The sequence below is a fragment of the Marmota monax genome, unplaced genomic scaffold (genome assembly GCF_021218885.2).
Source record: "Marmota monax isolate L192 unplaced genomic scaffold, Marmota_monax_Labrador192_F-V1.1 WCK01_AAM20220418_F8-fsc00130, whole genome shotgun sequence".
NCBI lineage: Eukaryota > Metazoa > Chordata > Mammalia > Rodentia > Sciuridae > Marmota > Marmota monax.
In genome coordinates this window covers 1,881,024-1,908,888 of record NW_026693244.1, presented here as the reverse complement: position 1 = coordinate 1,908,888, position 27,865 = coordinate 1,881,024, and the positions used below count along the sequence as shown (strand labels likewise).

At 37.8% G+C, this 27,865-nt stretch overlaps 2 protein-coding genes across 5 annotated transcripts in view; one reads left to right on the top strand and one right to left on the bottom strand.

The window, feature by feature from the left end:
- The window catches only part of Nln (neurolysin), a 101,883-nt gene extending 79,368 nt beyond the window's left edge, over positions 1 to 22,515 (bottom strand). Inside the window, exon 1 of one of the 3 annotated variants that reach the window (XM_058583073.1) lies at positions 22,309 to 22,515. In XM_058583073.1, coding sequence (XP_058439056.1) covers positions 22,309 to 22,349 — 41 coding nt within the window. In that variant the 5' untranslated portion in view covers positions 22,350 to 22,515. Of the gene's footprint in view, positions 1 to 15,268; positions 15,534 to 22,308 lie in introns of those variants that run through there. The other 2 variants (XM_046456142.2, XM_058583072.1) reach the window with 2 other exon arrangements.
- Positions 22,516 to 22,625: 110 nt separating this feature from the next.
- Positions 22,626 to 27,865, top strand: part of Sgtb (small glutamine rich tetratricopeptide repeat co-chaperone beta) — a 42,801-nt gene continuing 37,561 nt past the window's right edge. The window contains exons 1-2 of one of the 2 annotated variants that reach the window (XM_046456140.2): positions 22,626 to 22,818; positions 24,233 to 24,352. In XM_046456140.2, the coding sequence (XP_046312096.1) occupies positions 24,253 to 24,352 (100 nt within the window). In that variant the 5' untranslated portion in view covers positions 22,626 to 22,818; positions 24,233 to 24,252. The remainder of the gene's footprint in view (positions 22,819 to 24,232; positions 24,353 to 27,865) is intronic. The other variant, XM_046456139.2, reaches the window with a different exon arrangement.

Below are 27,865 nucleotides of genomic sequence, written 5' to 3'. Positions count from 1 at the left end.
ACTGTGAAGAATTAATATCCAGAGAAGACTTTTAGTTTGGTGTTGTAGTCAGCATTACATTGCCGTAACCAAAAGATCTGACAAGAACAACAGGAGGAAAAGCTTATTTTGGCTCATAGTTTCAGAAGTTCAATCTGAGCTGCTCAGAACATGGCAACCAGGAAGTAGAGAGAGCTCTGCTCACCAGGAACTAAATTACAAACCCCAAAGGCACACCCCCAGTGACCTACTTCCTCCAGCCACATCCTACCTGCCTATAGTTACCATCCAGTTAATCCATGTAGTGGATCAATACACTGATTAGGTTATGACTCTTATTTCAGCTCTAATCTTTTTTGTATTGTCTAACATATGAGCTTTTAGGGAACACCTCACATCTATACCACAACACTTTGTTTCTAAGTTAATAGGAAATGTAATTAGGTATGATAAATGTACCCATGCTCACCACCTTTCTAGTAGTTTTAAAGAAAGATGCATATACCCCAATCTATGGCATTTGACTTTCATACCCTCCAAATTCACTGTCTCCACTTCTTGCATGTTACCAATTCTTCCACACTTTTCCACTAAAGTGTTCTGAACAAATCCACTTTCCTCTTTCCTGATTCTACTTTCACCTTTCCTTTCTTTAAAACTTATTAATTTATTTTTCTCATGCTAGGGATCAAAGCCAGGGCCCTGCACATGTTGGCAAAGTACTCTACCACTGAGCTCCACCTCCAGCCCCTCTTCCACTTTTTGAACATCTCTTCTTAGTCTCCTCTGCTTGCTTCTCTTCCTGTATTCACCTGTAAAAGTTGGTGTCTGCCATGATTCTGCACTTGGTTTCTCTTTCCATTTTACTTGTTCATCCTTAGAGACATCTTCTCCTCCCAAGGCTTCAATGACCACCTATGATCATCTATAAAAAACTATGGCCTCCACCCAGATCTCTAGATGGAGTTAACAGACCCATAGACATCTCAAATGCAAATGTTCCAAGTTTGATCCTTCTCATGAATTTCTAAATTCAGTTTGCCACTCTCCAGCAAACTCTCCAGTTAAGGTTGGAGTGACCTACTTCCTCAGTAGGAATGATATACTCATGTGTGATCAGTTTCTAGCTGATCACACATGAGTATATCATTATCAACTTTAACATTTTAAAGAGGTTATGAATGGGCCAGACACTATGCTAAGACCTTACGTGCATTTTATTTAATCCTGCCAATAAGCCAAAAGATAGGTATGATTGACCCAATTTTACTGGGCATAGAGAAATAAAGTAACTTGCTTAAGGTCCAAAGCAGGTGTGGAGCTAAGATTCAAACTCAGCCCTACTCTGGAGTCCACATCCTTGTCTATGCTCTATTGATGTTACAAGTGCATCTCAGAAAAGGAAAACATCAAAATTCTTGCCAATTGCTCCTCCCTCATTTTCCAGCTTGCTTTTAAATGGGGGAGAGAATAAGGCAAGTTAAAGCATACATATTTAATATCACTTGTCTGATTTGTTATTTATACCACTCCCTAAGGGATTGCTGCAAAGGTTGTGGAGGAGTGGTGCTCCACCTTAGCCTTCACCCTGCTCTGAAAAACAGGCTGTGTAGGCTTGGGCAGCTTTTAGTCACCCAAAGAGTAAAACAACTCAAACTGGGACTACTTGGATGGTTGCCCTATGCACTAAGATCTCATTCTTTTCCAGAGCCCTTTAATTAATTGCTCTTAGGTAATCAATAAACCATTTGAAAACGTATACTCCCAGAAAGCAGCAAACTCTTAAAGTATTCAAGCAAACAAATAATCCATATTTCTTACTGATGAAATTCAGCAGAGGCACTCTAAGGAAATTTTGTAGGCATAAATGCTGGTCCTTTATTTCCTTGTGATTCCTCAGGTAAAAGATATTGACTTGCTCTCATCATCTGGAATTATGCCAACAATGTACACTATATTACTAAAATAAAATTTAAAAGCTCATTATACAAGGATTTCCCATGAACTAAATCAGAAACCCATCATTCCTTCAACAACTATTTATTGAGATAATAAAGATGAACAGGACACAGTTACTGTCTTTTAGAAGCTTATAGGCTTGAGAAAAAGAAATCCAGAAAGAGACCTTTTAGAATAACAGGTAATAAATTCTATCCAAATAAAGTGATGGCAATGTAGTATCTCTTTTTGGAGAATCCAAGAAAGACTTCAGTGAGGATGTGACTTCCAAGCTGGCTGAGTCTTTCAGGACAGCTGTGTGAGGGATGGTGAGGGATATGTGGATTTAAAGGGGTGTGAAGGCTAAAATAGGTTAGAATTTGTGTATATTCTCAGTTATTTTCACAATGAAGCTGATGATGGAAACTAAAATCCTTTAATAGGGTTGGACATTTCTGTAACACAATGGATTAAGATGATGGACAGCTTGGGGCTTAAAGATGGTACTTACTATTGGTAGGGGCTAAATCTTGCAAGAAATTCTGAAGCCATTCTTATCCACAATTATGAGGTTTTTCTCTTTCATTTTACATACACACCCTCAGAACTTGGTTTGCCTTTTTTTGGGGGGGTGGGATGGGGGAGGTGGGTTTCCTGGGGATTAAACCCAGGACTATACCCTCAGTTCTTTTCTTTTCAAACAGGCCTAGTCAGAGGTTTATTTAGGAAGGTAGATACATTCAAGGGATTATGCAGGCTTTCTTGAGACTGAGAAGCAGCCCTGACTTGGGCTGAGGGTCCAATATGTATAGAAGGGCTGTATCAGGGGCCTGACTGGAGTTGGATCAGGGTGGATCTGCACAATTTTGCACCAGTCTCAGTCCTTTTTAAATTTTATCTTGATACAGGGTCTTACTAAGTTCCTCAGGCTGGACTCAAACTTGCAATCCTCCTGACTCAGGCTCCTAAGTACTAGGATTACAGGCACTGGCATTGTACTTTTAGTTCAACCAGCATTTGTGGAAGGGTTTCTAAGTATATTCTAGGAAATGTTACATTGGCTGCTTCTAACTGAAAATTCCTTAAGATTGATGTTTTAGGATCTACATGTCAAATCAGCTACTATACATAATCCACACTAAAAGATTTAAAAAAATAAATGAATCTTTCTTAAAAATCATTTTGGCCTTCTTATCTATAAGGGAAAAAACATGCTTATGAATTAAGCCCCAATACAGTGCCTGGTACTCAGTATTTGTTGAATGAATTAACTCTGTGTGAATGCTGAACTTGTTATCAGGACTCAGGCAAGTCAAGGCTTGGTTGGAGATATTTTAGCACGACTGACTGATCTGCTCCCGAGGGTGGAGGAAGAATGGTGACATTTTCCTTCTAATTCTACTAGAATGTAAGCTCCCATGTATTAGCCATCTTTGTATTTCTTGGTAAATGCAGAAGAGTGTGTTTCAGCACACAGCATATGTATTGACTGCTGGCTCAGTGAGTACAGAAGAGAAATGAAAAATATATTTGTCTGTCCTAGAATGACTACTGAGTTCAGTCCAAGACACTAGAAATCAGGCAAATGATGAAGCAATCAAAAGAAGGTACTGAAACACAAGGGTTGCTGAAGAAAAGCAATTACGTGAGGAATGTACATAAGGATGCTTTGAGTCACAAATAATCTACAGAAATCTAGTGCATGTGGCAAAGCCCTACGATTCTGCTGTTCTTGCTTCCACCTGCTGGTATAGTTAAGTAATTTTTTAGATTGGGCAAAAATTGTTCAGCAGTACTAGGAAAAAACAAAACTGTGAAACACTGCGCTTTCAAAGTCCTCTTGCCACAGTGACATAGTACATTTCTAAAACAGCATTCACAAAAAAAGTACACCATGAAATCAGCTACAAATATTTTGAGCACAGAGAAGAATTAACCTAAATGGGGAGACGTTCTGACCTTTACTGTGAGTAATCTCTAGTGTCTGATAAAGTAAAAAAAATTACTGATTTTCTTTCCTTTCAGTCTCTTGTATTAATGAAAATAGTTTGTAAATTTGATGACTATAATTGACCATTGCAACTTGTAGTCCAATCTTAATCTTTGTTAGTGAAATAAACCATTTATTTTGAAAATGGTGCCACACACACTCTTTGATGCCCACAGCTTCCTCTATCATGTATACTACATGTACATTTGAAGACATGTATGTACATGAGACACAATACACAAAGGCTCCCCTAGGAATGAACAATGGTTTATTTATTTATTTTTTAATTTTATTTTTTAGTTGTAGTTGGACAGAATACCTTTGTTTTATTCATTTATTTTTATGTGGTTTTATGTGGTGCTGAGGATCTAACCCAGGGTCTTGCACGTGCAAGGCGAGCGCTCTACTGCTGAGCCACAACCCCAGCCCAAACAATGGTTTATTTTTAACCCTTTCTAAAAACGTGATCCATTTTAAAAAGAAAGTAATTTTATTTTTAGATTTTCTAATGTAACAGAAAAGTTCTTGTTTCCAAATTTCAATGAAAAACAAAATGAAAAGGGACTTTTCAAAATGTCTTTTCCAAGAAATATGAATAAAAACAAAAAAAACCTGAGAAACTGCGTAAGGTCTTCTGAAGTACCACGTGACACTAAAAATATGACAATTACTTGTCTCTTAACAAAGAGAACTTTTAGAAAATGTTCACAATACAAAGTTAGAAAGAATGAAACAGAAAACCTCAGGTTCTAAAAAATAAGTAACAGAAAGTGATATTCTAACGTTCTCCTAATTATGTAGATGACACAATTGACTTAACAATTACAGGTTCTAGATACATTATTACAAATAACCATGAAAAGATTTCTGTTCTCAAATCCTATAAGTAGCTTTCCCCACAGAGTGAGGAAAATCTGCTTCACAAATGAAGACCTCCTCAATAATTCATCAGTAAAGGGCTGCCCACACACATGAAAAACCACAACTCCAAAAGGCATTCCACTTTTATTTTTCTCTAGAAGCATGAATAAATTGCTTTGGTACATTTAATTGGTGTTTGGGGCATACTTTTCAGAATTAAAATCCTTAGTAAATTACTCAGAAGAGACTCTCCTCTTTCAGTACATTATTTAATACTTTGGCTTTTTTTTTTTTTTTTTTGTCTTCCATGTATACATATTTTGTTGTGTGAATGATGATGCCTAAATCCTCCTCTGGAGCCTGGCTAACAACTATGTGCTTTTCTTTTTAAGATTGGTTCAACTGCTAATACATGTACATACATGTGTAATGATATTATGATTGTTTTTTGAAAAAATACTTTATCACTTACAGCTATATACTGAAGTACTTATGAGTACACTAATAAAGTGGTAGATATATATTTCACAATAATTGAGAGGAAGCAGTGTAAGAAAAAAGATTTGCCATGAATTGACAACTGTGAAGCATGGTGATAGGAAGATTTATTAGTAAATTGTGTTTATGATTGAAAATTTACATAATAAAGTTTTAGAAATGTATTTAATAACTGTTCATGTATCAATCTCTAGTTGCTCAATTCAGAACTGTGGTCTGAAAAACATATGAACTCTAAATTAAAACTCCCATGTTGACAAGCACCTTAAAAGGGATAATACATGGGGAAAACCCCAAGGGGAAAGTAGAGCACAAGAAAAAACATATTTGACAAGCAAATGAGGACTCATAAATTCACGACTGGAAGGCGTCTTAGCAACCTTCTAGTTCAAATCTGTTACCTAGGATAAGTCCAGTGATGTTAAGTTACTTAACACAGGCCAGACTTAAGCATTTTACTTAACTGCAGGTATAGCCAACATTATATAAGAAGTAAATTGTTACAGAACATTCAGTTTCTAGTGTATCTAAAATTTGAGGTTGGCAATCCAAGTGTGGTAATCAAATGGCTGGCGGCTAGTTCATTTTGTTGCTACATAAGCCTGTTTCACTGCTGCTTGGCCACTGACAATCATATTACCACTGCCATTAACAAAAACAACAAGCCAGGGGCGGTGGTGCACCCCTGCAATCCCAGTGGCTCAGGAGGCTGAACAGGAAGATCATGAGTTCAAAGCCAGCCTTAGCAATAGCAAGGTGCTAAGCAAATCAGTGAGGCTCTGCCTCTAAATAAATACAAAACAGGGCTGGGGATGTGGCTCAATGGTGGAGTGCCCCTGAGTTCAATTCCCAACACCCCCCGATAACAATAACAATGTTAAACATTTATGTAGCAGGTACTATTCTAGATGCTTTATATATAATGACTCATTTAATCTCTCCAACGACATTAACACAGATCCTATTATTATCCCCATTTTTGGAGATGATAAAACTGAGGCACAGAGGTTAAATAACTTACTCAAGGTCATACAGCTAGAAATGACCAGTATCCCAGGCAGTCTTGTTTCCAAGTTAGTGTTGTTAAATACTGTACTATATGTCCATTTACACTATCACTTTTGCAATTCTATCATTCCTTTAAACTGTCCATAGCTATTAACCTTACACATAATCAGTGGCTGCTTCATTTCTTTATTCTTTCTTGTCCTTGAGAGACAGGCAGAGATATAATCAGAGATCTCAACCTTTGTGTTGTTATGGTAAGCCCTGCCATGTCCTGATTCTCCGGCTGATCTGGCACAGAAAACCTCAGAAGCTACTCTCATTACTATGTGAATATACAATCAATAATCAACATGAGAAATGAAAATAATGATGACAATTTGTATACCTATAGTATGTGTAGACACTGGCAAATTTTACTTTAACATGATAACAATGACCTAAAATTCTTTGACAGCTTATATCAAAAGCCTACTCTTTAAAGCCTGAAAGAGCTCCCTCACTAATAAAAGATAAAAGGTAGCCTTTAAAACATTTTCTAACAAGGATGAAAGATGACTAATTACCAACCTTAGCTCCTTTAGATTTAGAAAACACACTGAAACCAAAGTAAAGTGCCTACATACATATAATACAAAACCATTTACTTATGAAGTGCATATTATGTCCGTGCACTGTGCTAAGTAATTTCTATCCATTATCTTATTTACTTTTCACCCTACAAAGAAACTGAGGTAGAGAAAGGCTGAGTTAATCATCCTGAAGTCACACTGCTAAGTAAGCAGGAGATGTGGGCTGCGAACTAGGCAATCTCATCTCTGAGTGTCAAATTTTATCTATTTACTAAGCTGCCTCCTTCAACCTAAAAATGTTGTTATTTTGTATAAACCAAGCTTTTGGTTCCCAAGAGAATAACAGAATTGTTGGATTGCAGATCTATTCTGATCATACTTCCTACAGCAGCCCCAATATGACTTGGTGGAAGAGTGAGGGTGGGAAGAGAGGGAGAGTCTAAGATGACAACCAAGTTTCTGCTTTGCAATGACCTAAGCAATAATGCCAATCACCAACTGGGAGGATTCAAGACTGCAGGACAGAATGTTTCCTTCTTTTTCTTTTTTTTGGGGGGGCGGGGCAGGGGAGGTGAGAGGCCCAGGGAAAGGAGAAGTTTTACATGCATTCAATTTGAGATGCATTTAGTTGTGATGCCAATGAGATATTCAAGTAGAGATTTGCAGCACACACCTGGAGCTCAGAAGAAAACAGCAAGCACAGATCAAGTTGCTAAAGATGATAAAGAAGTCAAGGAACCTACCAGTTAGGACAGCAGAGAAGCTCATTAGAACTCATTTAGCAAATACTTATCAATCCTTTATGCATAGCAGACACAGATGATAACAATATACTGTTGTAGATGCAACAAAGGAGTTAAATACGAGATGTTATGTTGAATAAAGGAAAAGAAACTCAGGCTGGGGACTCAGACAAAGCTTTGGAGAGGGTGTGAACAGGAATTCTCCTGGAAAGGATGGGGTAGAGTGGTGGAGAAACAGGAGAGCAAACCTGGAAGAGTGAATACCATTGGTAAGAATCTATCTCCAATCAGTGGGCATATCAATGTTCTGGATATTACAACCAATTTGGAATTTAGGAGTGCGAATTGAAGAGAGATGAGGCTAGGGATGCTGATAGGTAAGATTCTGTGGGGTCTTTAAATGTCATGGACAGTTTGCACTTCATTATGTAGGCAAAAGGAAGCCTTTGGTGAGAGGCCAAGGACTATAGTTTACCAAGGTGCTCTGGTAGTAGCAGGCATTGTGAAAGGTTGATTTTGGGGGGCAAAGGAGACTGGATAGGAGGTTATAGTGATCCAGATGAACAGCAAAAATTTAAAAAGTGGTAGCAGGAGTCAAAAAGAAAATAAGAGATTTGAGAAATATTCAAGAGGCAAAACTGGCAGAACTTTGTGAAAGACAGGACGTCACAGGTGGTGGCAAATTCACAGCAAATTCACAACTGGGTAATAGAATATGTGGGAGCAAGCAAAATCAGGTTTGGGAAAATACTGCTAGGTAACCTTTAGATAGGATGATTTTTCAGTGCCTGTAAGATGTGCCAGGTGTTATGGTTTAGATCTGAGGCATCCCCCAAAAGCTCATATGTGAGACAATGTAAGAATGAGCAGGAGTAAAATGATCAGATTATGAGGCGGGGTAACCTAATCAGTGGATGAATCCACTGATACATATTAACTAGGTGGTAATTAGGTAGGTATAATGTGACTGGAGGAGGTAGGTCACTGGAGGCACATCCTTGGAGTAAGTATTTTGTCCCTGGTGTGCAGAACTCTCTCTGCTTCCTTACTGCCACATCCTGAGCTGCCTTCCTCCAGTATGTCCTTCTGCCATGATGATCTGCCTCACCTCAGACCTAGAGCCATGGAGTTGGCCGACCATGGACTGAATCTCTGAAAAGGTGAGCTAAAATAAACTTTCCCTAGTCTATGTTGTTCTTCTCAAGTCTTTTGGTCACAATGATACAAAAGTTGATTAAAACACCAGGGTTTAGACAGGTGGTGATTTGGCCACTGGATATATGAACCTGACTGGGAAACATAGATACAGATGTCTTCAGATGCACAATTCCTTGAATGGACTGGGACACCTAAGAAGAGCCTGTAGTAGCAGTGGAGAAGTATGGAAAAGTAGAGGAGGGAAATGACTGCACAGTAGCTGGGCTGAGGGAAGGTTTCAGACCGGACAGTGTGCAGAAGAGATTCAGTATAAGCTAAAGGAAAGGAGACTAAAAAGACACCTAGAGAAGAGGTTGAGAATAGCCATTTGAGAAAAACCAGCACTTCAGGAGCAGGTCTTAATGAAAAGGAAGCTTACAAGAAATTTGAAGAATGTTCAGAGGAAAGGAAAGTTAGGAATTTATCACTCTGAAAGTCAATAAAGAAGGTGGGGTCAGCCGTGTAAATGTTACATGGAGACAGGTAGAGTTGGAACTGGAAAGCGTCCACTGGATTTGGCTACTGAAACCGAAACGCAGTGTCATCTTATCACTGACTCTTTCCTCTCTTGTTTTCTGGCAGCCACTAATTCATACTGTTCATACTGAATTTGGAAACAACCCAAGATTTGAAGTTTTTTCCTATATACTACTGTTATGTTATACTGCTCCTATATAGTGATTTGTTTAGCATAAATAAAACTTCAATTTTAATACTCTCCAGATTAGACTGATATTCTAGTTGAGTACATATCCTTGGGAACTATAATTTTTCATCTTTATTTGGACTTAGAGTCACCTGAAAGTGTTATTAGTAGATCATCTTTATCCTCCTCCTAGTCAACTGACAAAGCATCTGTAACCTTCTTTTTGTTGTTCTTGCTGTTGTTTTGATTTGGGGACTGAATGCAGAGCCTCATGCATGCTCCATTTGTGACTTTCAATATTATATGTAGTTAGTTGCTAATTATCCAGCGCTACTGTTTTAGTACTACCTTGAATGGAAGAGAGAAAATGATCAATTACAACATAGTTACTTAATATCAAGCACTGTGTTGAGTTTTTTCAAACATGAATTCCTATAGTGTTAAAAAAATTATAGGAGATATTTAATGTTAACTCTATGTTAGGAGAGAAGAAACTGAGGCTTAACAATCCTATAAAGCATTTGAACCTGCCTTTGAAGTCCACGTGATTTGTAGTATAGCACATTCCCCTTCTTATGGTTGTTTTCCTTAGTTTTCAGAACCTTTGCCTTGGGCGTTCAGCTTACTCAATGTGCTGTATTTAAGTTCTGGTAACCCAGATTAAAAAACACCTTCCCCTGATATTTACATGTCCAAATTCTTCCATCTTTCATGGCTCAGGTACAACACATAAATTATGTCCTTGACCCTCTTTTATATCCTAGAAGTATTCTCTCTCCCCTGAACCTCACATCAATTTCTCTATTACCCTCTTTGGAATTTTTTAACTTTCTACCTTGTACTTGAATTATTTAAATATGTGCCTAATTATCCTTACTATGCTGTATTGCCTTTTAACAAAATAAGAGCAAAATAATAATTAGCACCACACAGTCTATTTCTGTATTTATTATTCTTTATGTAATAATTCATTATGATATTCAATTTATACCATGATCAGCAGCATATGCTTATCTTACAAATAGTACTAAGAAAAACTCTTGTCCCTGATAAACCTTAACAATGTTTTTCCTTTGTCCTTATTACCAGAAAGCTCATAGTAAAATTCTGGACCCAATTAAAACAATTAGACTCAATGCTCCCTCAAATATTTTGTTTAATATTCTTTTTCCTTTTAAATTATTTTATTAATGCTAATGTTTAATATTAGTATTTTCAGGTAAGCAATCACAAATATGTTTTGATAAAGAGGGGACTATACAATAAATTTCAACAAGCAGGCTGGGAGTATACTGGTGGTGCACTCCTGTAATCCTACCTATTCAGGTGGCTGAGGTCAGTCTGAGCAACTGAGCAACTTAGTAAGAAACTGTCTTAAAAAAAAAAGCAAATAATAACAACTTAAGTGAATAGCAAATAGGATCTAAATTTTCTTTACTATCTATCTTTGTGATATTTAGCACAGTCCCTTCAATACAGTAACTGCAAAAGGTTAATGTTTGTGGCATGAGTGAATGAAGTTTTAGAGGTTATATATAGGTTTCAATCAGGCATCATCTACTATCCACCGTTTCTGTAGTTAATATAGCTGGCATGAGATGTATTTTAGAATACGAATTCAATATACTGGTTTCTTTGGGTTGGGTACTCTTTCCAAAAGTCTGGGTCAGCTGCATGTCATTACTTCCTTAATCTGACAAAGTATATCTGCTTCTCTCAGGATACACTCTGCTCAGTGGCATGTATCTCCTCAGTTCCAAGTAACTCCCAAATTCTAAGAACCTGGCTTCCTTGCCCTGAGCCGACCTCAGGTCTACTTATGAGAAGTTTACTTTCTGTTTTCTTTCAGCTTGATTGGTTCTGACCCAGTAGTTCACACATTGGCACCTCCTTCAATTGCCTTCATATCCACACTGATATATTTAGAAGACCCTTGCTTCTGAAGTATTCATTAGATTATTATTCTACAGAACTACCAACTGGGTCTGTAAGTGATGACTTAATGCCCCAGTGATGACAAAGTTCACACCTTTTAATATATGGCTTCTCCTCCAACTCATGCTCACCCCAGCACATACTCAAAATTCCTTTGTACCTGTTAAGTACCGCCCTGACAGTTAGCTTCCTACTGCATATTACTCTACTTAGTATTTTTTTTTATTACACAACTAGATCTAAGTTGGCTCACTAATACTTAGATGTAGTAATTTCCCCTAGCAACTGGCATTTGCTTTTCTTTTTTTTATTATAAGTTGTTCAAAACATTACAAAGCTCTTGACATATTTCATACATTTGATTCAAGTGGGTTATGAAGTCCCATTTTTACCCCGTATACAGATTGCAGAATCACCTCGGTTACGCATCCACATTTTTACATACTGCAACTGGCATTTTTCTTTTTTTTTCTTTTTTTAAAGAGAGAGAGAGAGAATTTTAATATTTATTTTTTAGTTATCGGCGGATACAACATCTTTGTTTTTTTTGTATGTGGTGCTGAGGATCGAACCCGGGCAGCACGCATGCCAGGCGAGCGCGCTACCGCTTGAGCCACATCCCCAGCCCCTGGCATTTTTCTTAAAGAAATTTTCAACCAGCCATTTCATATAGGGCTTGATATGTCTACTTTCTACTAAAGTTATACATATTCTTCAATAACAAAATGCCAAATCTAGGTCTGTACTACTTCCATATTAGCAATGAACACTGAATTTTTAGTTACTATTACTGATGACATATTTTAATCTACCAATTCAATAAATATATTTATCAAGCATCTACTGTGTAATGACACCATACTAACTTCTAGAGGTGCAGAAATGAACAAACATAAAACAGGCTCCTGATTTCAAGAAATCTAGCAGCTAGCAAGGAAGACAAATATTATTAATGATAATGTATGTGCTATGAAAATATAGGATTAGAAAGATTAAATTTAGTAGGGGTCAGGCAAATTCTCCTGAGGAAGTAAGTACAAGCTAAGCTGATATTGACAGCAGCGCTCACAATCCAACTATTACAGAGATTTGTTTATTTTGACTCCCTGACTAGAGTGAGGGCATAAACCCAGGAGGACAGGAATAGTTCGTCTTGTCCACAGTTGTTTCCCCAAAGTTTAGCTCAGTGAGATGCACAGATCAAATACTTTACAAATACATTTTTTTTGAATATTAGAAAACAAGTGAAAGGTACCTAGAAAACACATGTACCGCTTAAATTCAATAATGAAAATAGTAATCCAATAGGAAAAGGAGCAAAAGATATAAACGGGCATAAAATACAAATGATAAGAAAATAAACTCATCAGTAAACTTGACATCATATATATAAGCCACATTCTTCAATCATCGGATTGGCAAAAGGCTTGGCAACACCAAGAGTTGCTAAGGATGGAGGATTAATGGCTACTCACAAAACTTAAACGGGGAGAGAGAGTAAATTAGTATCACCACTTCAGAAAAGAGTTTTTTTTGCGCATCTTTTGGTAATGTTGATACGTATACGTCCAACAACCATTTTCTCTCAGGTTTATATCCTTGCACATATGTATCAAGATATTTTATAAGAATATTCACAGCAATATTGCTTGTACTAGGAAAACAAAATAATAAAACTCCAAATACTCATGGACAAGAAAATGGATAGTAAGTTTTGAAATAGTCACCAATGAAATATCTTACAACAGTAAAAAAAAAAAAAAAAATGAACCACTGCCATGTGAAAGTAATTTCCTTGTGTGAAACTAAATCATATGTCATTCAGAAAAACAAGCACTTGTAATAACATTTATAAAGATAAGCAAGAGGATGAATGCAAAGTTCAACCCTGAGGTTATCTCTCAGATAAGAAAACGTGATATGGATGGAGAGGGGCACAGAGAGACTTCAGAGGTAGTAGACTTATAATTGTAGATATATAGATGCTGCTTTTCATTTGTTAGCCATATCTATATATGTACATGCATTATACTTTTTTGTGTATATTTTTTAACATTAAAGCTAAGTGAATAAGTACTATGTTCAGAAAAGGCAAGAAAAGAGAAAAATTTGTTCCCAATAAGATGCAGACATGAACTCTGGCTGAAGAACTGAGTTCCTTGAGTGAGAGGGAAATCTGGGAGAGCTAAGAAGGGGTTAGACTGTAAACCATACTAAATGTTTTTGATTTTATTTTAGGTTAATGGTAGACTAAAGAATTTTAATCTCAAGTATGATATGTCACATTTGCATTTCTTAAACGTCTGTTTTCATTAGAAAATTGTATTAGTGGCAAACAAAAACTGAGGCTGGTTTCATGATGAGGGTCTAATTATGGTGGTGGTACCAGGAATAGAGAAAAGAGAAAGAAGGTAAAGACTATTTAGGATTTGGTAGCTGGTGGAAAAGGTAAAGGAGATAGAAAAAACCAAGAAATGTCTCCCAGATTTTTGACCTGCATACATAGTGACATCATGACAAAGAACAATGGCATAAGAGAAACAGGCAGGTTTATAGGGGAATGTTGTTGTAAGCTTAGTTTTAAGGTAAGGTGATACTGACATTAAACAATGTAATAGGTGGTGGATAAATATCTGTAAAGTGAAAAAGTGACTGAGATTTCCAAAAAGCATTGTCTAACTGGTAGTGGCAACCTGTTTTAAAAAATTATTTGTTTCTCTTTTTGTACCTAAATTGATGTGTGTGTTAGCTTTTTGTAGATGTGATCAAAATACCTGGGAACAACAATTGATCGGAGGAAAAGTTTATTTTGGATTGACAGTTTTAGAGGTTTAGTTCATGGTCATACAATTCCACTGTTCCCAGAGGAAGGTGAGGCAGAACATCATGGCAGTAGAGCACAGTGGAGGAAAGCTGCTCAGCTTGTGGCAGAGAGAGACCATTTCTCATAATCTGGTCATTGTACCTTGAATTTTCTTGCATTAACACAGGAGCTTTTGGGGAACATCTCATATCTCAAACATAACAACAGAGAAATAGGCTACAGGATCTTATAAAGAATTTCTGTGAGACTCTAGAAGATGCGCAGATGTACAAACTTCAGTTTAGAATAAGATCTAACTATGTAGCCCTTATATTATGGATATTATATATTGCAGCAAGAAGAATTTGTCAGAGAGCTCCGTTTATTTTAGTCACTGCAACTCTGCCTAAGATATGAGGCAGAAATAGAATTTTCCTCTTGATCTTGACCACAAATGGATTAGACATCAAAGATACCAGCTAATTGTGGCTGGGAAGTATGAGGGCTTCCTTCTGAATGCCAAGCAGGAGGTATAGATTATCTCAGAGTGGGTAGAATGGAACATGGTCTTCCAGAGCAAGCTATGGTAAATCAGAAGCCCATATTTCATAAGCTGGATTTTCTTTAATACCCCTTCCAATTTCTGTTTTGAATTCCTTTAAGGACTAGAAATTATTTACTTATTTATTTTTAATTTAAACTTAATGATGGATAAAGGTCTAAATGTGAAAAATGAAACACAAAAGTACTAGAAGAAATGTAATGTAAGTGATTTGAGAAATTTAGGCAAAGGCTTGAGAGACCAAAGGCAGAAGTTACAAAATAAAAGATTGATATACCCAATTGTGTTAAAAACTTAAGCTTTTGTAGGACAAAAGTAAAAAGGCAAAAGACAACAATAATGTATCCCAAAGTTCAAAGGCGGGAAAAAAAAAATTGCAACATCTATCATAGGGTCTCAATGATCCTAATTTAAAAACCTTCAAAACAAAACTCACAATTTGTGTTTCAATCCACAAAGGTAAAAATAGTTGATATTTACTGAGACCGTATTATGTGACCATGTGGTAGACCAATTGCTAACATGTCAATTCTTCATACCTGGATGTATCTATGCCTTTCACAATGTGAATTTTTCGATCCTTCCATCAAGAGATAGAGTCTATTTCGCCACTTCTGAAATCTGGGATGGTGTTGTCACTTGCTTTGGCTAGCAGAATGTGGCAGACAGAGCTGATGGTACTCCAGTTTCAAGTGTAGGCCTTTAGAGAATTTACGCACTTCCTCGTCTCTCACGGAACTCTGTCACTTCCACAAGAACACAGCAGCAGTAGCCTCCTTAATGATGAAAGATCACATAAAAGAGGACCAGAATGCTCTCAGCTTTGGCCATCCTACATCCTTAAAATGCAAAAGTGACCAGCATAAGAAGAGCTGACCACATAACCCATGGATGACCATAGGTGTATGGTTAAGATTAGAAAAATTCTTCCAGCCAACATTTAGATTGGTCAGCAAAAATAAATATTTATCATTTATCACTGAAATGTAATTTGTTATAAATCATTACTGTGGCAATAGGAATATACTCAGGTAATATACAAAGCATTTTAGATTTATCATCTCTCAATCTTAAAATGAGTACAATGTTCCCGTCTTATTTTCTACTTGTCAGCCTCATATTTACTCTATCCTAGTTAGAATGGCCTCTTCACTTTCCCAAACAAACCAGACATACTGTCTTTGGCATCTGCTATTTCTCCTGCTTAGAATGCCCTGTTTCAGGTATTACATGGCATAGTCCCTCGTTTCTCCTGGATCATTACTCTATCATCTTCTGAGTGAGCCTTTCCTGTTAACTATCTACAATTTCATTTCCATCAATCCTGAGTATCCCCCTTCCTGCTTTACTCTTGCTCCTTAGCACATTTGCCCATTTAACATACCACATACTTTCTTTAGTTGTCTCTTCCACTACAATGTAAATTCCGTCAACACAAGGATTTTTGTCTGCTTTGTTCATTGCTACATCCCAGGATGTAGAAGGCCCTCAGAAACATAATAAATACTCAAATATCTGATCAGTGAAGAAAGTTGCCAGTAAATTCTCAATTTACTGATGAGGAAAAAAGATATAGATAAGTAACTTTGCCTAAGATCACAGTGCTAGTCAGTGGCAAAACCAGCATTCAAACTCAGGCAGGCTGGTTCTACATTCCTATAGCCTAGACTACTATGCTACATATCCTGTGCAGTGCAGAACTTGACATACACACAGGTACTCAATAAACATCAACTTGCTTGGTTCTTTGCATCTTCAGTCTAGGTATTTCTCCCCAGGAAGTGCTGTGCTTTGTCTTTTTTTTAAATTTTTTTTTTTTAGTTTTTTGGCGGACACAACATCTTTGTTTGTATGTGGTGCTGAGGATCGAACCCGGGCTGCACGCATGCCAGGCGAGCGCGCTACCGCTTGAGCCACATCCCCAGCCCCTGTGCTTTGCTTTAACCAAAGGGAAGATAATATTTAAATTTGAGTAAGTATCAGGATGTTTCTGACCAAAATCAGTGGCAAAAAAATCAACCAAAAACAAAAAACAAAATTTCCATCTTTGTTTTATCCGTTTTTTTACAAATAATCACAGTCTAGCTTTTGATATTTGTAACTTAAAACCCTTTCTTTATTAGACTATTTTTTTAGCACCATTGTCCTAAAATTTGGAGTTTACGCCCATTGAATTTAGGGGAACTGTCTCAATTTTATTTAATTACAGTCAGACATACAAATAGTATTAAACTTATGAATAACTGAAGTTTGTCTTACTTTCTAAGATTTTTCTTTTTTTAATATTCTTTTAGTTGTAGATAGACATGATACCTTTATTTTATTTTATTCTTTTATGTGGTGCTAAGGATCGAACCCAGTGCCTCACATGTGCAAGGCAAGCGCTCTGTCACTGAGCCACAACCACAGCCCTAAGATTTTCTATATGAATAAATTTTTGCATTAGAAAACAACTTTTTTAGTTTCTAGATCACATTCCCAAATTTTTCTTAAGGAATTATACCCATTGAATAAACCATCAAAAAAATGGAAGGAAATGAACATTAAGAGAAGTTTCTATTTATAAAACTGGTAAGGATAAAAAATACTGAAATGCTTAGAAACTATGTATCAAATATGCAAACTACTACACTTACATGTTCTGCTGTTTCAGTATAATTTGTGTGAGATTTTAGGAGAAGAATATGATAAAAAGTACCAAAGACCTACAAGATTTATATGCCCTGTAATATACCAATACCACTCATAAGGAATTTTTATTAAGAAAATAAGTAAGGACTTGGAAAAGCATAATAAGAATGTTTATCTAAGTACTATTACCCATAGCAAGGAGTTGGAAATAGTTGACGTGTCCAAAGATAGAGATTAATCAAATGTCATATAACAACATATGGACTGTGTAGTCTTTTATATTATGGAAGGATATTTATATTATATTAACTTTATTTTTGGCTCCGCCCACGTGACCCAGCCAATCGTCCTCAAGAGCAGGAGGATTGTGGGAGGTGGAGAGAAGCTGGTGTTGGAGAGAGAGGCTTGTGGGAAGCCGGTGGTGGCAGTTGAGGCTCTGAGGGTTTTTCCTGAGAGGCTGTTTTGTTTGGCGTGTGTGGTTCTAAAAATAAAGTTAGTTTCTTTTGACAAGTGGCTCCTGATTGTGCCCAGCCAGGCATTTGGTGGCCCGTACAGATAGGGCGAGAGGAAAAATGGCCATTTTAAGATTTTGCCCAGCCAGCCGGCCTTCGACAATAAGTATGGCCATTTCATTTGTTTTTTAAAAAGTTGTAGACAGGGGCTGGGGCTGTAGCTCAGTGGCAGAGTGCTTGCCTAGCATGCGTGAGGCACTGGGTTCGATCCTTAGCACCACATAAAAAAATAAATAAAATAAAAGGATTCTGTCCATCTACAACCAGAAAAAAAAAGAAAAGAAAAAATAAGCTGTAGACAGAAGATATTTTGGAAGCTATTAGTAACTGATTTTTCTGGTTGGGTAGACTGTATATCTTTTTAATATTTTCTTTTGTTTGTGATTATTTCTAACTTCCTATTAAAACATATATTGCTGTCACAATTTTAAAACCAAACCAAGCTATTTTTTTTTAATGAAAGAGAAAACTAGGGTTATTACATCTATAATTTGGGCTTAATGTTGTTGAATAGCCCTTCTCATTTTTTTCTCTGACCATGCCATCCATCCTTCATCCTGTGATATACATTAAATTTTGCTGAGCTCACATGCTGTGCAATCAGGCCGAGGGTGGAAGGCAAATTCTCCTGGTTTAATTGCTATGGCAACATAGAATTAGGAAGGAAAAAAAGCTTAGATGTAATTTAGTTTAGTTCTTTTCATTTTACAAAATAAAGAACCAGAGAGAGGTACAATGAAGTGAATGATTAAGGTCAAAAAGTTAGCTGAACAGCAACTACAACCAATCCTCAGATCCTGAGTCTATTTATTCTCAAGAAATTTGGCTTAATACCCCCATCAATGATCCTGGCTACCAAGATGACCTTGGGAAGGGTGTATAGCAGCTCTGCCAACAGGAACACCCAAGGGAAAGCCTAAGTCAGTTAAACAAAAGTCTAGTTAATGCCTAGTTCATTTTCATGCTCAAATGAACTCCCCAGTGTCAGAACAGGAAAAACATGAGAACAGAGAGGCCATGTTGTCCAATATTAACCCTTTTTGGAGGATACGAACTTTGAAACAAAGAGTAGATTCTGTGATTAAGTCACCTAAGCCCTAAATCATGGACTACCGTATATGGTGATTAACTGCAATAAATACCCTGAAATAACAATATAGTCAGTTTAACATGGTAGATCACCAGCTTCTAACAACAGCTTCTGTGCTTTTTACATATTTTCTTAAAGAAAGAATTTGGGGGCTGCAGTTGTGGTCAGTTGTAGAGCGCTTGCCTAGCATGTGTGATTCTCAGCACTACATATAAAATAAAGAACCACTGACAACTAAAAAAACATATAAAGATATATACACACAAACACACACACACACACACATATACATATATATGAAAGAAAGAGGGGCCAGGGTTGTGGCATAGTGGTAGAGCACTTACCTAGCATGCATGAGGTGCTGGGTTCAATCCTCGGCACCACATTAAAAAAAATAATAATAAAATGAAATAAAGGTATTGTGTCCATGTACAATTAAAAATATATTAAGAAAGAAAGAAAGAAAAGAAAAGAAAATGGATAGCACATTCCAGCAGTTTTCAAAAAGTAGTCCACAAATCTTGGGAGTGAAGGTATGGGATAGATCCCTGAGGCCTTTTCAAGAAGTCAGAAGTTAAAAATATTTGGTATAAAGGCATTTTGAGAGAGAGAGAGAGAGAGAGAGAGAGAGAGAGAGAGAGAGAGAGAGAGAGAGAATTTTTTTAATATTTATTTTTTTAGTTTTTGGGCGACACAACATCTTTATTTATTTATTTATTTATTTTTTATGTGGCGCTGAGGATCAAACCCAGCGCCTCCGCATGCCAGGCGAGCGCGCTACCGCTCGAGCCACATCCCCAGCCCCAATAAAGGCATCTTTTTAAAAAACTTTTTAAAAAACTGTATTGACATTGTACTGATGATGAAAAGGAATGATGGAAAAAAACTATTGGCTCCTTAGCACAAATCAAAGCAGTGGCACCAAACTGTATTAGTAGTTGTATTTTTTTACCACCTCACTCTCATGCTAAAAATAATGTCAGTTTCACTTAGAATGTCTTTGATAAAATAGCAAAAATTATGAATTTTATGAGATCTCAGCTCTTAATGTATAGGAATACAAGTACATGCAAAGCATTTCTATTGTACACCTGAGTACAACAGTTGTCCAAATAAAATGCACTTGTGCAACTGAATGAATTGTGAACTAAAACTGCCTTTCTTTTTCTTCCTTTCTTTTTTTTTTTAACGGAGCACCACTTTTACTTGATCAAACTACTTTCAGACAAACCAGGATTATTCTGACTTAAATATTTGGCAGAAGTTCTGTCAAAAATGTAACAAAGTGATTTAAATTAAAAAAAAAATGTAACAAAGTGAGATTGTCACTTCAAGGGAAAAAACTTGACAGTTTGTGTTGCTAATGATGAAATTCTAGCTTTCAAATGAACATTAGAAGTTTGGAAATTTCTTTCTGCAATGAGAGGTTGACAGCTTTCCAACACTTAAAAACATTTCTAAGATTGATAAGGACATTAGGAATTTGACTCTTCGATATTATATAATGGAATATGCCAACATTAGGAAGATCTATAGAACAAGGCAACCACTAATTTCCAAATGACTCATGTTTGATGTTATAAAATCATAGAAGGGTAGAAAATTCATTAAAAGATTTAGGATACCCCGGTGAATTTTAATGTAACAGTCAGAAAAACACATTGACATAGTTTCAGATTCCATTTTGCAACTAAACTTTTTCAAACTACCATTTGTTGAAAATTGATGTGATAAAAAGCTATTAAACAATTCCTCTTTCCAACTGAATGAGTATGGGTGGGATTTTCCTCATCTTCTTAAATCGAAACAAAAAAGTAAAATAAATTTAATGCAGGAGTAAATGTAAAAATCCAGCTATCTTGTATTGCCACACATTAGTTTTGCAAAAATTCAAAATGATCACATTCCTAGAATGATTATCATTAAACATAGCATTACCATATGATCCAGCATTTTCCACATACATTTTCCAGGTATATATCCCAAAGAACTGAAAGCAGACTCAAACATAGTTACATACCAATGATCACAAAGCATTATCCAACAGTCAAAAGGCAGAAGCAATCCAAGTGTGCACTGACAGATGAATGGCTAAACAAAATATTTATGCATGTAATACACTTATTACTGTTTATAAACTAATAAATACTGAAAAAAATGTTACAGCTTTAATTTATCATATGGTAAATAGGGCAGATATAACCCAAATCAATCTTAGGTTCTTAACAATTTTTGAGAGCTCAAGGGATCTTGAGATATAAAAAGGTTAAGAACAAGTGTCTTAAATGACAATTTATTCTCTCCTTACACCTGCATTATGTAAAGATCTTCATTTGTTGGTATAACTTTATTTGCCAGCAATACCACTTCCAGTGTGGAGATTAGCCCAAAGAAAAAAAAAAGGGGGACAACCTAAAATATGTTCACAATCATCACATTAACTCTTTATAATTACTATTGTCCCCTGGATGCATAATAACTCCACAAGACTGAGCAACACAAAGCTCCACACAATTGAGTGGCAATGGACAATAGAAAACTGTACAAAGCTTAAATGATGATGACATGTTCCAAAGTAGTTTTGTAGACAACGAGGACAAACACACACCTTCCTTTTTTTAAATTGAAACTTCATTTGGCTTTACAGTTCTGGTCAGATTTGGGTATGGGGGTGGTGGCTGCATTGTTTCCGAAAACCAGTGCATCCATGCAAAGAATTTAATTCTTTTACCATCTTGCTACTGGTCTGTTGTGAGGGGTGTGGTTAGGAAGCAATTCAAAACAGCTTTAATTTTGGGGCCAAGTCAATAGGTTCTGACAAGAGGCAGAATGTTTGTTTTATGGCGAGGAGGAAAATAAAAAGGAAATTAAAAACCACGGACGGAAATAGGCGGCAAAATCAAAGCGGTTTCATGTGTATATGTTAAACGACTGGAATGCTAATGATGTGAATGAGGGGCAAATGAGAATTGTTATTCCTAAGTCTACAACTGCAGCACTTTCAATGCCAGGTCTGCAGTTCTGGGTAAGGGAGAAAATGAAAGCATTTCGTAACTAGCCCAGCTCTCTGCATTCATTTTCGGCTGGGTCTGTGACCTGTCTAGCTGACTGCGGCAAAGGCAGTCCCAAACAAAGGGGAATGGATGTCCTCTCGAGGGAATCGAGGAGGGAAAAGTGGCCCCAGGTAGTCAAGTCAGGTGTCCCTAAGGGGTCTCCCAGGCAGGTTGTGAGGAGTGGGGTTCCCAGGTGCGTGGGAGGGGAAAGCTTGCTCCAGGGCGCCTGGCATTAACCGGGCAGAAGATCCCGCCCTGCCCATGGTCAAGGTTAACCAGCGCACGGAAAGTACCTGTGGAGGCCTCGCACAGCCGAAAGGCACCGGGCAATCATGGGCACGCCGAGAGGCCGGCAGCAGCGAGTGCGTGGTCTTGGGGTCTGGGGGCGACCGCCTCGGGCGCCCGGCAGCGGAGAGTGGGCCTAGCGCTGAAGGCCACAGCGGAACCGCGGCGACGGCTGGCCTGCCAGCGCCCTCCCACGTGCTGCAGCCCCACGCCGGCGCCCACGGAGGCCCGCCCCGCGCCGCGCCCCGCCCCGGCCCGCCCTGCGCCCCGCCCCTCCCCGCCCCACGCGTCCTGCACCGCCCCCGGGGCGGAACCGGCGAGACCCAGCAGCTCTGAGCCAAGCGCGCAGCCGGGTGGGTTGAGGGGGCGGCGGCGGCGGCGCGGGAGTCGGGAAGTTTGGGCGACTCCGGCTAGTGCTGTGATCCCGAGCCAAGCTCCAGCCTTGAGGACCAGGCACCAGCGGCCTGGCTTACGAACGCCCCGGGGCCCGCAGCCGTCGTCTCGCGTCCTCTTGCCTGGTAAGGGGCTTCTGTCTGGAAAGGGTGCGTCTCCCGCAGCTCCAGTCGGAGGCCTGCATCGCGCACCCGCTGCAAACCTCGTCTGAGCCGAGGCGAGGCCCGGTAACCGGAGGGAAGGAGGATTGCAGTGGGAGGTGGATGTGCCCTGAGGAGAGGTAGGAGGAGAAGCCTGGAGGGGGTTACACATCTCTTTTCCTTTTGGTGCCCCCTCTCTCCGATCTGTTTTCACCTTCGGCCCTGGGGCCTTATTTAGAATTTGTAATAGCCCATGGCCTAGAGGCTGAGTTCGCCTTTAAAATAAGCACCCAAATAATAAACATCCTAGCTGCGTTACCACACCCTGGCTTTGAATTAGGGAACCTGGGGAGCAGATGGATGATGCGATTTAGTGGAAATAAGCCATTAATGCTGGCTGGCCCTGCGCCACTGTTTGAATGCAATAGTATTCCATGTGAATGAACAGGACCGGGGGCTTCCAGCTACTGCAGACAGCGCTGATGGGTTTGTAGTAACTATCGGTTTAGGCAATAATTGTTTGACTTGGACGTGGATTATAGAAATGCCCTTTATCAAGAATGACACTCAATGGTTGAACAACCGTTCTTAAGTGTATTTCCTCAGCAAATGACTCTCAACCTATGAAAGTAGCTGGAGCATAAATTATTAGTACTTTTTAAAAACTCATGATCCAGAGGAAGATGCTCAACAAGGAGCATCTTCTGAGTCAGCAGGATGAAATGCCCCTCAACTTAGTACTGAGGCCTTTAGGGGGATTTCTACATCTATATTTGTATTCCTTTCCTGTATCTATACCATATAGATAACAGTGAAAGTTTATGCTTATGTTATACGTATTTTGAAAAAAAATTACTGATGGAAAATTTAACGAAGTCTAATATTACTGGGTTTAAATTAGAATATGTAATAAATTACCATAATAATACTTTGTGCTCTCTTGACTCAAAAAAAAAAAAAAAAGAGCTCAAGGTAGTGCAGGGAAAGGTGATTTATAACTTTCTTGATTCTTTAAAATAATTGAGCTCAGTGTTTTCATTTATCTTATCAGCAGGATGAAATGCCCCTCAACTTAGTACTAAGGCCTTTTAGGGGGATTTCTACATGAAGGGAAAGGTGATTCATTATCTAAAGAAAATGTTTGTTATGTTTACTCTGTAGCAAACAGGTAAATGCAATCATTTAGTAAAAGATGATGTTTTTCTAATCAAAGGCAATATAATATTTTTAAGGGCTGGAAAGAAAACTGAAAGTATTTTAAAAACCAAGATGTTACATTCCTATTTTTAGGCTGTTTTTTACTTTTAATGTAATATGTAACCCTTCCTTTATTATTTATAACTTTCCTGAATGATTCTTTAAAATAATTTAGCTCAATGTTTTCATTTTTCTTATCAAGGAAGTGTTTAAGGTCCTAAAATGTCATCTATCAAGCACCTAGTTTATGCAGTTATTCGTTTCTTACGGGAACAAAGTCAGATGGATGCTTATACTTCTGATGAACAAGAAAGTTTGGAAGGTAGGCTCCCCGTCTTTGTTTTATTTGTCTTATAATTATAAATAAATAATAAAATAGCTATAAGCCAACTTTTTTTTTTTTTGGTACTGGGGATTAAACTCAGGGGCACTTAACCAATGAGCCGCATCCCCAGCCCTATTTTGTATTTATTTAGAGACAGGGTCTCACTGAGTCGCTTAGCACCTCACAGTTGCTGAGGCTGGCTTTGAACTCGTGATTCTACTGTCTCAACCTCCCAAGCTACTGGGATTACAGGCATGCACAATCATGCCTGGCCCCAACTTTTATGTTATTAAAAAATCAGAATGTTTTGTTGATCTTTCAAGTGGAGAAGCTTATCTGGAAGAGTATCTTATTTCCATTCTCTGAAGTTTGTTTTAATTAACAACAAAATAAAAGCGCTGTTGTTCATTTATTGAACAATTATTGTTTTGGAACTATGCTATTCATATTATAGGGAATGTTTTCTTCACATTGACTAAATTAGTATAATTCCCATTTAACAGATGAGACAATTAAACCAGATGCTTTAAGTAGCATTACAGCTGATATGTGACAAAATTGAGGTTTTAATTCCAGTTCTTATGCTGAAGATTTTGTTTTCTTCTTTTTCTAATAGCAAAGTATTCAGTTTAGAAATAACTCATAAAAATACCTTAGTTGTTGTAATCATACTACATAAAAGTCTAAATAATTATACCATTGGTGAGCTCTGACATGTGCCTATTTTGGGACTTGAAGTGAGAAGATTTCATCCTTGTCTTGTGTTAGCTTTAAATATTCGATTCAGGAATCTATACAGTTGAGCAGGACTTAGATGATAACATCATATGGTTCCTTGACACCATCTTCATGCTTCATGTTTATGCATTATAAAATTTTAAATTCAGTATTAAATATAACAAGATGGAATTCTGCATATGGGCTTGTGGAAGTTCAGTGAACCTGGCTTTTTTGTGGCCTAAAGATTTAATTATTGCAGTGAGAGTATTCTGGGGGAGCTTAATATATAAGAGTATAGTTTGAATTTCCAATCTTGAAGCTGCTGCTTCTGTATAAGGGACACATCTATTAATTTTGAGTACTTCCCTTATAAATATCCTTTAAGGAGGTGGGGATGAAAATTGGGCGTTTGCTATAAATCTGCTTGCAGTCTGGTGGGATGATGTCTTTCCAGGTGGCAGTGAGAGGAGCAGGTGATGCACAGTTGGAGAACACTGCAAATCAGTCCATGTAATATTAAGGTCTTTTTGTTCTCCTTCATGGTCAGACTGTATGAAGGGAAAGGTGATTGGTTATCTAAGGAAAATGTTGTTATGTTTACTCTATAGCAAATAGGTAAATGCAATCATTTAGTAAAAGATGATGTTTTTCTAATAAAAGGCAGTATAATATTTTTAAGGGCTGGAAAGAAAACTGAAAGTATTTTAAAAACCAAGATGTTACATTCCTATTTTTAGACTGGTATTCAGCCAAAAATATGTGCCTTCAGCTGTTTGTTATATATGGCAGTCAGAAATAGTGCCAATTTTTGTGACTGACCCCTATTTTTGACTGTGAGTCTAATTTAATTGAACACAAAATCATGTGAAGGTGTCTGCCCACCTTCTAGACATTTAAAAAAGCCCTAGGAAAGGAGGCTCCATTCTAGTGCCAACTTTACCACTATTGAGAAACTGGTGATATCATCAGCTTTGTCTTATTAGATTGTCAGGCATTCCTCTTAATTGTTGTCATCTACTGATAATCTGCTTCATTTTTATTTTTATTTTTGGTACCAGGGATTGAACCCTGGGGTGCTTAACCACATTCCAGCCCTACTTATTTTTATTTTGAGACAGGGCCTTTCTGAGTTGCTTAGGGCCTTGCTAAGTTGCTGAGGCTGGCTTTGAATTTGCTATCCTCCTGCCTCAGCCTCCTGAGGATTACAGGTGTGTACCACTGTACCTAGTTATTTTTATTTATTTTTTGAAATGAGGTCTTGGTGTATTGCCCAGGCTGATGTCAGACAACTGGCCCAAGTGATCTTCCTGCCTTGACCTTTAGCTGAGACTACAGGCACACTCAATTGTGTTCAGCTCCATCTGCTTTCTTCTTTTTGTTTGCTTGTTTTTTGTTTTTGATACTAGGGATTGAACTCTGTGCACTTAACTACTGAGCCACATCACCAGCCTTTTTTTGTATTTTATTTAGAGACAGGGTCTCACTGCTTAGGGTCTTGCTAAGTTGCTGAGGCTGGCTTTGAACTTGAGATCCTCCTGTCTCAGCCTCTCAAGTGGCTAGGATTACGGCTATGAACCACTTCATCCAGCCATCTGCTTCCTTTTTAACTGTTGTGGTTCCTGTACCTTGTCACTCTCTCAAGTACTACTGCTCTCTGAACTCTTGGCAATTCTGCTAGATTCATACATGATTCTTTCAGTTCCCTCAATTCTCAGTTCTTAACTTTTTCTCCTTCAGTGATCTCAACCACATAGTTATAATCCAAGCCAGTGGTTCTGAACTTGAGTGATTTTGCAAAGTCCGAAGGCATTTTTGGTTATCACAACCTCAGGGCCTGATATTACTGGCATATACTATTAGAGACCATGGATGGTAGTAAACACTATAAAGCCTGGGACAGCCCCTGTGAATCAGGAATTATCTGTTCTAAAATGTCAGTATGAGATTGAGAAACCCTTCTCTAAATCTATCCTCCTGTCTCAGCCTCCTGAGGATAATGGGTGTGTTCCACTGTACCTGGCTATTTTTAGATAAATAAATCCTGAAAATCCCTAAATCTTACTATTTCCAAAAATTGCATTCCTTTCATAATCTCTATCTTAAACACTTCACTTTCACATCTGCCAGTCTTTCAAGCTCATGCCTTCTAGAATCCCTATCCCCCAAATTCTTTGAATCCACTTGTATTAGTTAGCTTTTCATTGTTGTGACAAATACCAGAGAAAAACAACTTAGGGGAGCAAAGGTTTATTTTGATTCAGGGTTTCAGAGATTTCAGTTGGTTGGCTAGCTCCATTGCTTTAGGACCTGAGGTAAGGTAGGACATTATGGCAGAAGGGTGTGATATGCTCGTGGCAGCCAGGAAGCAAAGAGACACCAGAGACAGAGAGAGGAAAAAGGGAGTCCCACATATTCTTAGTACTTGCCTGTCTGACCAACTATAACCTAGATGGACCATCCATGTTCCTTTCTCAGTATAACCCCTCTACTGCCATGTTAGATCCCATCCTATCTCAATCAATCCAGCACATCACTGTAGTTATGCTACCATCTTTGTTTTATAACCTCAGGTTCTCACTTTTTACTCTCATTTTCATCAGAACATAAATTTACCATTATTTTTTTTTCTTTAAACAATAAAAACAAGCCGACGCAGTGGCACATGCATTTAATCCCAGTGGCAGGGAGGCTGAGAAAGAAGGATTGTAGTTCAAAGCCAGCCTCAGCAAAAGTGAGGTGCTAAGCAACTCAGTGAGATCCTGTCTCTAAATAAAATACAAAATAGGGTTG